Here is a 10,937-nt window from a genome sequence, read left to right as displayed (position 1 = left end):
ATAAAACTGTAGGAAAAAAAAAAAAAAAATAAAAAAAATAAAGCACCTGCAAGCAGGCACAGGGACCAGGGTTTGGATCCATGGGCCTGCAGTGCCAGCCCCATCCCCAGGGCACACTGAGATGGCAATTGAGACTGGGTATAGTGATGTGCTCCTGTAATCCTAGCTCTTGGGAGGCAGTAAATAGGTGGATCACTATAAGTCTGATCTAGTAGTTAGACCCTGTGTAGACCCTTCCCTAAAATACAATAATTAAGTAAGTAAATAAATAAATAAATAAAAGAAATACAAGGAATCCAAAGAGATGGAAGAAGAAAAGAAGAAAAGACACGATGCAAGGCAAATGGGAAGACAAGGGAGGGAGAGAAAATTAATGTTTGAAGCGGGCAGAGTAGAGTTACACACTTCAGGCATATTAGGAGATACATTTGGAATCCAGTTGAGACTGCTTTCCATCCTATCCCATGAATCTATGTTGCACTTAATGCATGACAACAAAGAGTAAAATGAGAAGTTACAAATGGCCACAAATGTCCCCAGTCACATATACAGGTGTATGTCAGAACCAATGAGTACTCCAACATTGCAGATGGAGGCTGGAAGCTTTTCTGGTTCTCCCATAACTCCCAACCCCATGTTCAGTCATGCAGCCCCTGTACCTCCAACCCCATCTCAGGATTTCCCCAAGGACTCTCCTGGTTTTGGAGCTTCTTGAAGAGACCAGCCGTGAAGAATGCACTCTACAGTTGATTAGTCTGGAAGGCATGTCTCAGGAAGAAACATTTGACATTCTGTTGCCTCTCTGGAAGCCTGAAATATTCAGTAGAGGGTGAGAGATTTTAGTCAGTTTCTATAGAGACCTAGGGTCAACAACAGTGATCCTGTGAGCATGTTTTCTCATTTATGCCATGGGCATAGGTATCCTGCCTCACCATAGTAAGGTAAGCCTAAGAGGAGGTAATGTAAGGCATCTAGCATATGCGTGATTCCTAGTAGGTCAGAGGCCACCTCCAGTGCTCCCCTACACATGCCATCACACTTGTCACAGCAGCGCCATGCTCCTTCTGATGGCACATGAATATAACTAGAAAGGAAAGGAAAGGAGGAAAGCTCTAAATCTTGTTGAGCTTTTTTATAGGTGACAAAGAACACACTGACTTTAGGTTAGGCTTCAAAGTTATGTTTTATTTGTCATTGTGCTTTTCGAGGAAGTGTAAGTTTGTCAAAGAAAAGAAGCACTTCATGATATAATGGAGAAATGAAACCAACAGGCATCTGGTGGCAGGAGGATGGAGAGTTGCTATTGTGTCAGAAGGAGGTTGTGGGACATGGGCATGTACCATTGTCTTGTTCAGGAAGAAGCCAGAAGGAGGAAGTAGATAGGTAGCTTCAGGCATTACTCAGATCCCCATTCCTGTCATGGCCCACATCACTGAGTCTTGCTCTTCAAAGTCCCCCTGTGCTGCTGCACTAATGAACCAACCCACTGTGCAGTTTTTTGCTTGGCTTCCTCCCAGCTGAAAAGTGGCTCATACCCTAGGTCTCGCTGAGCTTTCTTATAGCTGACTGTGAACACGCTTTGTGAGATTGTCAGTAGAAAACGATTAAAGGGGGGTTGATAGTTGTAAACTGGTCTCAGCAGGAAGCTCAGCATTTCCATCAGGAAAGCAAGCCAGTACAGCAGAGACAAAGGGATGCTCAGGCTGGAATCAAGGCGGAAGCCCCATTCTTTGCTCATATTATAATTAAGATCATCATAACTTTGGTGTGGGGAATCATCTGAGATGTAATAGAACTGACCTTGGACGTTTGGGGCTTTGTTGGGGTCTCTCAGGGCCCTGGAGGCCAGAATGTGGGCCCAGGCCACATTGCCCACATAGACTGGGTTGGCAAGAGAGAACTTGGCAGTACTTAGCAGCATGCCATTGTTTTTGAGAGCCATATTGAACACAGAAGACAAGAATGGGCTTCCTTCTCCATAGATGTAGGAAGGTCTCAAGGCACACGTGTACAGGGTGCCACCATTTCTCAGCATGGAGCCATTAGCTTTCAGCACAGCCTTCTCAGCCAGCTTCTTGCTGTATGGGTATGGAGCAGACCACGTGCTTTCGTGATGCTGGTCCTCACGGGCATCCTGGATGATCTCCTTGTAGGAGTTGGGCCCAGCAACCTCAATGGTGCTGGTGTAGATGAACACTGGCACATTGGCTTGCAGGCAGGCCTCCAACATTTTGCAGGTACCTGAAGTAGCACACGGTCAGTATCAGAAAATGACCCATGGAGCCCCTCAGGGTCAGACTTACATTCATATCCACACCTCCCCCTGAGGTGTTTTTCACATATCTGCTGGGGTACAGTCAGAATAAAAAATAAATATAAATGAGCTAATATTTGTGTTGTGGTAAAAAAATAATTTCTAAGGGGCCTGGGGAGATGGCTCCGTAGGATAAGCACTTCCCTGGCAAGTGCAAAGGCCTAAGTTCAATCCCCAGTTCTGGAAAAAAATAATAATAATAATTTCTAAAATTTTTTCCCTTTGTTTTCATGTGTGTGTGTGTGTGTGTGTGTGTGTGTGTGTGTGTGTGTGTGTGTGTATTTTGACTTTTCTAAAAGATGTAGGCATGCTTCTTGTATTTTACTAACACACATGTGTGTAATTACCATGTGCCTTAAGTTACTATTCAGTGGCAGCATGTCCCCACCCTATAGAGAAAATGAGTAGCCACGGGGCTGGGGAGATAGCTCAGTAGAATAAGTGCTTGCCAGGCAAGTACAAGGTCCTCAGTTCAATCTCCAGCACCACCAAAATAAATAAATAAATAAATAAATAAATAAATAAATAAGAAAATGAATAGCCAAAAATGAAAACCAAAACTGGTAAACATTTTTCATTCACAGAATTTCATTATTTCATATCATATTAATTATTGCTATACTCTTTAGAGCGCTTTTTCTAAAGAAAGTAACAAAAGAAAATGAGACAAGAACAAAAATTTAAGACTTCTTAAAAGTATGTGGTAATATTCAATCACATGACCTATCTTGTATAACTATATCTGTTTATCTGAGCAACAGATTTGATGATTAAAAATAGATAATATATCAGCCATTGCTAATCAGCTATTCTTGTTTTGAAAAACTGTAACATATGTATTGTTATATGTTACCCTGTTTCTGTCTTTGCTTTTGTTTTTTTCTTGCTTTTGTTTTTACTCTTCAAAATAAAAGAAAGATATTATAAAAAATAACAGAGGTCATTTTAAACTATTAAATTCAGGAGGACAATTTAGAATTCACATCACATATTTTCATTGTTTAGGAGCAATATACAACTATAAATTGGTATTATGATAGTTGCCTATTTTTCTTGTTTTGTCTGAAAACTAATAACTTATTTCCAAGAACAATCTGTGTCTGAGCTAATGGTTACAGACTGGGAGGGATCATACAAAGCCCCAGCTTCTGATCCAGATTGTGTTCCCCTTAATGGTCACCTTTCATTTTTCCATCACTTCGTTTACCCAGACTATGAGTAGCAGTGATGACAATTCCCATCATTTGGCATTCTAGGATCTTGTTTCAGAGTTTTTCTCTATACCTTCCGGTGGAGTGCATCCTGTAGTGGAAATTTTACAATGGCCTGAAATTCTAGAATGTCTCCAGCAGTGACAACAGCTGTAGTGGAAGGCATTCAACTTCACTTGAAGAAGGGATGGGAAGGAACGATGAGTTCTCTCTCTCTCTCTCTCTCTCTCTCTCTCTCTCTCTCTCTCTCTCTCCTCCTTCCTTTGTTCCTTTTTTCTTTATTACCTTTTCCCACCACACCAATTAAAAATAATATAGATAGATAGATAGATAGATAGATAGATAGATAGATAGAGATAGGTAGACATATAGAGATAGATAGATAGATAGATAGATAGATAGATAGATAGATAGATAGATAGATAAATCATGGAAACAACCAAGATGCCTATCACCTGAGGAATGGAAGAAAAAGATGCTGTATTTCTATACAATGGAGTATTACTCAGCTATAAAGAATGACAAACTCAAAGCCATTATATTTAAGTGGATGCCACTTGAAGATATACTCATAAGTGAAATAAACCAGACCCACACGTGTAAATATCATATAGTCTCCCTAGTATAAGAACTCAGAAGAAGAAATAAAAATAGAAAGGTATAACACAATTAAAAAGAAAAGTGAGAACTTGAGGATTAGACAATGAAGTGAGGGCAAGGAGAAAAGCTAGGAAACATGACAGGGTCAAAGCCATACATTTATATGCACAAGATGGGCAAGGCAATGATCCTGAGAATCTTCAGCAGGTTTTTAAAACTAGCAGTTATTGCAAGCCTTTATATTGAAGTGGATGCCACTTGAACATATACTCATAAGTGAGATAAACCACACACACATGTGTAAATATCGTATAGTCTCCCTAGTATAAGAACTCCAAAGAAGAAATACAAATAGAAAGATATAATACAAGGAAAAGGAAAGCAGGATCTCAAGGACTAACTAATCAAGAGAGGGAAATGGGATGAGCTAGGAAACATGACAATGTTAAGCCATGCAGTTATATGTAAAAGTTGAGCAAGGCAATGATCCGGAGAATATTCAGAAGATTCTTTAATCTAGGAGTTAATTGGAATGATTCTCACCCTGACTAACTATATATACTGATATCTGTGAACTAAGCAGTTAATTGGTAGGATTCTCAACCTGACTAACTATATATGCTGATACCTGTGAACTCAGCAACTGCAGTGAAGACAGCAATGTGTAATAGTAGGGTCATGCTTGGAATGCCTGTCATTTTGGCCTTGTAAATATGCACTGCTTGTCATGACATACCAATTACTGCCATTACTGTCTCTCAAGTAAATGTTTGTTTAAAAGGAAGGATAATAAATTTAAAAAAGAGACAAAATATAATGTCACAAGACTGTCCTGCTGCAGTGCTGTATATGGTTAGATTGCTAAATTTCTGTGTAAAAATATGTAATTGTTTATTCCTATTTTTAAAAAATTTTTAATTTTAATTTTTTCCTTCATATTCTGTAGGGACTCAAAGTTTAACATATCAGTACTTGATGGAAAATACCTGTTTCATGTTACGTCTAAGATGTCTGATATTCAGACAGATAGTGAGGTTAAGCTCAACTGCCTATGATGTAGGGTAATAATGATAAGCTTCTCTTCTGGAGGGTTAACAACCTAAGTTTGTGGACCAAAAATTAGAGAAAAGGAAGGGCTGCAAGGACGACCAACATTTTGGCCCTACTCTTTCATTGTCAGTGAAGACTCAGGACATAGGAGAACCTGTACTGTAACATCATGTAACTCTAAGCAAGAGTAACCCATATATATATTTGATTTTTTTGATGGTCAACATATTCTTTAAAAATGAAACATATAGTACAAAATTATGTGAGTTTATTTTAACCTAAAACAGGCAGTAACTATCTTCACAAGTATGTACTTATTGTGAAAATATTTCACTAAACAAATACTTGCAACTGTTTCGCTTTCCTCTCTCATCCTGTTGTTGTTAAAAGATGCAGAAGGCAAGCCTCATGAGACAAGAACCCAAAATGAAAACCTGCTTATTTATACCAGCCATTTGTAATGTGGATAGAGAGGGGTGTGGCACAGTACATACTAGAAAATGTCTTTTTAAAAACAATTTTTGAAAATAAACAATAGTTTGCTTGGCATGGGGGGCTTTGCATTTGGAGTCATGGCACTCTTGACCCATGGAGCAGGGTCAGAGCACTGTGATGGGAGACATGGCAAGCTTCCTTGAGCTAAAAGTGCTTCAATTGAAAGCCAGTTGGAAAGGTGCTACATGGAAGCCACCACCAAGCATTTAGAGATGAGAATGTAAGGAGCATTTTTTAGGCACATGATCAGAAAATACTCCTGTTGTAGATTTAGTAGTGTGCTGAAGACTCAAATATTATGGATAATTGGAAATAATTCTTGCTTAGAAAATATGGTGCAAAGGCCCATTGCAGACCATTCTGTTCTAACAGATTCCTGTGAACTAGCAGCACTAGTTCTCTGGAGAGGAAGCCATCTCTCAGAGTCAGGAGGCTCTACATGTTCTCATCAGCCTGCATGCAAGTTCAGAATGGGTGAGGAGGAATCAGGATGGCCTGGATTCACACAGGGGAGGCAGTGAGTTGCATAGACATCAAGAGTGCAGAGTCAGAGGAGAGTTGACCCTGTAATGCAGTAACTGAAGGAAGAATATTCATGGATTTGGAGTCAAACGTGAGTGCATTTAAATCCTTGCTTTCCTCCTTGACTAGCAGTGGGTCTTGGCTAACTGTTGTGCCTTCTGAGCCCTGGTTTCCTCATACTATAAAACACTGTCTCTGAGCTCTGTTAGCTGAGAGTGGTGAGCCAAGGCTCTTGGTCAAGAGCCCAGCAGGTGATCCACAGTGGGGTTCCTCTTCCCACTCCCCTGTCACAGCTGCTGCACATCACCTACAGGCTGCTCTACCTTTCAAGTTGACATCTATGATGGTCTGTGGAGGAATGGCTCCCTTTACATCAATGATAGAAGCAACATGGATGACAACCGAGATGCCCTGGCAGGCTCTCCTCAAGCACTGAAGATCCAAAATGTCTCCTTCAAGCATTGTCACTTTGGTCTTGGTGTTCAGCTCTGGAAGCACAAAACAGGTCATCAGACAGCTTTGGGGTTGGCTTGGAAATTTCCTGATAAGGTGACAGTCCATGTATAGATATTCAAAGATAATCACAGCAGGGAGATGTCTAGGGTGGGTAACATTCCATGGAGGAAACAAGGTAATAAAGACACAGAATTCATAGTGTATAGCATTTACTGGGAAGAACAAATAGCTGTTTGTACCCCATTGTGATGGAGACCATGAATCTGAGCAGTAAGCTCTGAGGTGTATGTGGAATATCAAAAAATTGGAAAGAAATTGTTAATGAGTTGTGGGAAGCTTCATCAGACTCATTAAGGAGAGTCCAGAAGTTGCGTATAGTTGATACAGAGGCAAAGTTAGAGTTCAGCTGTGCAGGCAATAGGAATTTCAAGAGAGATAGGCAGGGCTGTGAATAGAATCCTCCCTTTGGCTCCAGGATGTCCAATGCACTGTCATGAGGATAGAAGAGAAAGCAACGAAGCAATGCACTAATCAGAATTCTCACCAGAAATCCAATGAAGACAAACCTGGTTCCAGCAGTAGCAGCAGAGAATTGGAAACCCACATGTGGTATGTTTCAGGCTTTCCCATGCCAGGTCTTGGGCTCAGACTAAGCAAAAATTCAGTTCAACCCAACCCTCATGTTTCTTGCTTCTGTGAGTAAAAGGAGGTGGGTGAACCACTAATGGAATCCAGGATGGGCTCTTCTCCTGAAACTCCTAAGAATGTCTCCCTATGTATTGGATATTATCAGTGGCAGACATCAGTGTTGGGAAAAAGCCAGCTGCGAATGGTCTCCATCCCAGCTTCCTAGTGCAGGGCAGCAGCTAAACCAAGAAGGGGCTCACTTCAGGTGAGAACCCATGCAGGATAGAAGAACTCTGGGGTGACACAGCCAAAGGAGTTGAACCCACAAAACACTCACAATGCCACATGCAGCCTCCACCAACTCTGCATTTGTTTGTGCTATGTAATTGACAAACTAATGAACAAGTTCTCCCTAAAGACCTCAATGAAGAGTTATGATTTTGATTTCTCCTGCTTACCTGAGGAAATAGAGGCCTGGAAAACTCCTGGGATCAAGCTGTGTATACACTGGTAGTGAGGTGTCAACCCCACACCTGCCTCTGTAAGGTAACCCCAAGAAGGCGGGACATGAAGGACAGGGAGGAAGGGCTGTGGGAGGCAGGTGGGCTCCAACCTAGATTAGAGGCTTCCCTGATCACGTCCCTCTTCTGTACCCTGCTCCCTTTCTCTGCGTCTCATCTGCTGTTGACTTTTGAAAGTCTGGTTCTTAGGAATGGCAGTGAGAGGCAGGAGGTTTTCAGATCCAGAGAAAGGGGCATTGCCTCATGAACTCCCAAGGACCTTTGTAGCTCATGGAGGGCACAATGGGTGCTCATGGAAGAATCCCAGCTCTCTCCTTTTCCAGGCTGAGTGCACTGGGCCAGTGTTTTAACTTATACACCAAATATATATTTGCCTTTGTGATATGAGACCATTCAAGAGAAGTCCAGAAGAAGCTGTTCAATAAAATAATTCTGAGGCCTAGTTGCACAGAAGTTGCAACTAGCCCTCTTAGAATTCAACTGCTGGGCTTCTCTGTACACTTTCATCATATTAGTTAACCTCTCTGAGCCTGTCTTCTCACCTGTAAAAATGACTATATCCATATTTCCTATCTCATATAGACATCTTGAGGACATAATGTGTTAACCCTGCAAACAAGCTGCAGAGCTTCACACAGAGGGAGAGAACACTGTTTGGGATCCCCCACTCTTACTTCTCTGCAGGTATCTGCTTGTCCCTGAAGCCCCCTGGATTGTCACTAATTCCCCAAGCCTGAGCCTTTCATTTTCCTTCCATCAACTGTTATACCCTAAATATTGCTTTGAGAAAAACTTTACCAACAGTTCCCATTGTGTGTTAATATTTATGTACAGGGAGGGTGTTGGGGGGGAAAGCATTGAAGTAATTAGAGGAGAACACTGAACAGTGGAATAAGTCAGAGAAAGAAAAAAGAGGAGAGAAGTGAGTGTGATCGTGCAATTCCCTTAGGGCTCCTCTGTGTCCGTAGCAGGGTGATCTGGGCATCACCCAGGGCTCCCAAGCAGAGAGAGTGAGTGGCAGACAATGGATCTGGAACACTCAGGGCAACTAGGGGAGAGACTGGTGTCTGATAGTGTCAGGAGTCAGCCCCTCAGCCAGGGAATGTGGCCCTGGGATGGAGTTCTAGTCTGTTTTCTGCTTCTACTGAGCAGGTGACTTCAGACCAGTCACTTTTTTTTTTTCCTCTGCTCCTCAAAGTCCTCATTGTGCTGGTGGGTGATCCCTTCCCACTTTATCACAGTTACTTTGAAATACAGGGGCAAAGACAGCTGAGAAAGTTCAATATCCCCCCAGGGGTTCCACATTCTGCATTGCTGTCAGAGGACTAGTAATTAAAAAACAAAACAAAACAAAAAAAACAAAAAAAACAGTAATGGGCTTCACCAGTATATTGGTAGTGGCTTTCTCTGTGAGGATGAAAAACAGAGAAATTCTGGGAGCAGCCTACGAGGAACCAGTGTGGGAAGAATGTCCCTGTCTCTTGTGCCACTCACTTTGACTCTGGCTCAGGCTGTCTACTTGTGTCCACTCTTTTTTTCTTTTCTTTTCTTTTCTTTTTTTTCAGAACTGGGGATTAAATTCAGGTCCTTGAGCTTGCCAGGGAAGCACTTATTCTACTGAGCCATCTCCCTGGCCCCTTGTGCCCACTCTTATTCAGTTTCTCTGTCTCCATGTCATTCTGTTTGATTCCCTGTTTTTTTCTCTCTCTCCCTCCCTTCTTTCCTTCCATCCTTTCTTCCTTCCTTCTCCTTGGTCCTTTCCCTTCCTCCTTTTCTCTTCCTTCTTTCTTTCTCCCTCTCTCTGTTTCATACAACATATACATACACACATTTACACACACAATACACACATTCACACATAATCACACATACCCTCCACATATACACAGAGTCAGCTTTTCCTTAGATTGCTTTTTGTCTCCTTCACAGAAGACACTAAGTGAGTCCTTAGGAAGCAAAACAAAAGACAAGAAGAAGGCTCAGGGCAATCAAAAGAGGCAAAGCTCTGCTGCTGCACCCTCCAGCTTAACAGTGCTTATCTTGCGCAGTAATTACCAACTTCAGAACATTGGTGAGCTTCGAAGGAGGGAGAGAACTGATGTGTGATTTTAGAAGGGGTGGACAGAGATTTCCTGGCCCATGGCTGTCTGTGTCCACCTTGTCTAGCACTGAGCTGGCCAGAGTCCAGTCCCAGGCAGCTCTGAGGTCTCTGTTATGCTCACTTCTCCATGATTCCTCCCAGTAAATGTGGACACACGAGAACCTCATGGCTCCCTTCAGAAGCATCCCCTTCTCTTACCCACTCAGGCTTCACAGTGGATCACCACACTCCATCCCAGAGCTCACTTACTAGAGAATGTCTCCTTGGTTTCTGCTGTGAGCACCTTGTCCAGAACCCTGACCTCCTGCAGCTCCTTCTCCTGCACCAACATGTGGATGATGTTCTTGCCCAGGAAGCCTCCCCCTCCTGACACCAGGCAGCTCCACCTTGTCATGGTCAGTGCAGGAAGCAGGACACACTGGGAAGCAGGTGTGGTGATGGGGAGACCCTGGAGAGAGAGCTAAAGAGAGAAATCCTGGAAGTACAAGTGCACAGAAGCCTCATGGAATCACTGTGTTCCAGCTTTTCAAAATTTCATGTCCTCCCCACCAGGAATCCCTGAAACAAATGAGAAGTTTTAACCCACCTTTTCACTCTAAAACAGCCAATGAGGGCAACTTGATGCTGGTCCCCTCAGTCTCCAGAGGCAGGACTGGCGCTTTATGTATTTCTTCCACCTCTGCTTCAACCACTCCTAGGAATTTTCCTACATCCTCATTGCTCACTTGTTCTCCAGGATCCCTCCTCCCCGCACAATAATGACTAATTTGCATCTTTCTCCCCCTTGACCCAGGAGAGCAATGCCAGCTTCAAGGTCAGTTGCGATAAACTCTTGGCTTTGCTCCCACCAACACACTCATTCCTATACTTTGTGTAAGCTGTCTAGAATTCAGAGTCCTAGGTGGGGAGAAATATCCAAGTATGATGTAAATTTTAGTCTTGTGCAGGGAGGGAACACTCACTTTAGCCCACTGGCTTCTTTCTCAGATTGTTAATTGAGATGTTGCTGCCCCCTTGCAGAATTTGCTGAAGTTCTTGCA

General features: G+C 42.5%; 1 protein-coding gene across 2 annotated transcripts; it reads right to left on the bottom strand.

Annotated features, from left to right (window-relative positions):
• Nucleotides 1–1,227: 1,227 nt before the first annotated feature.
• LOC101581644 (3 beta-hydroxysteroid dehydrogenase/Delta 5-->4-isomerase-like) lies at nucleotides 1,228–10,291 on the bottom strand. Of its 2 annotated transcripts, XM_004646171.2 has the most exons (3): nucleotides 10,147–10,291; nucleotides 6,516–6,680; nucleotides 1,228–2,241 (listed from the first exon to the last, which is right to left on the bottom strand). In XM_004646171.2, exons 1-3 carry the CDS (start codon nucleotides 10,289–10,291, stop codon nucleotides 1,430–1,432), a joined length of 1,122 nt encoding a protein of 373 aa, XP_004646228.1. In that variant the 3' UTR covers nucleotides 1,228–1,429. The 2 variants fall into 2 exon arrangements, with proteins under 2 accessions (XP_004646228.1, XP_004646229.1); XM_004646172.2 differs by lacking the exon at nucleotides 6,516–6,680.
• Nucleotides 10,292–10,937: the final 646 nt, after the last annotated feature.

Source organism: Octodon degus, unplaced genomic scaffold (assembly GCF_000260255.1).
Source record: "Octodon degus isolate 3935 unplaced genomic scaffold, OctDeg1.0 scaffold00257, whole genome shotgun sequence".
NCBI classification, from domain to species: domain Eukaryota; kingdom Metazoa; phylum Chordata; class Mammalia; order Rodentia; family Octodontidae; genus Octodon; species Octodon degus.
Note: the sequence above shows the minus strand (reverse complement) of the source record. Positions and strands in the feature narration are given on the sequence as shown.

Coding starts and splice junctions, on each gene's coding strand:
- LOC101581644 (XM_004646171.2), bottom strand. CDS start 10,291: ATGACAAGGTGGAGCTGCCTGGTGTCAGGAGGGGGAGGCTTCCTGGGC. Junction 6,681..10,146: donor AACCAAGGAGACATTCTCTA/GTAAGTGAGCTC, acceptor TTGTGCTTCCAG/AGCTGAACACCAAGACCAAA. Junction 2,242..6,515: donor CATAGATGTCAACTTGAAAG/GTAGAGCAGCCT, acceptor GTGCTACTTCAG/GTACCTGCAAAATGTTGGAG.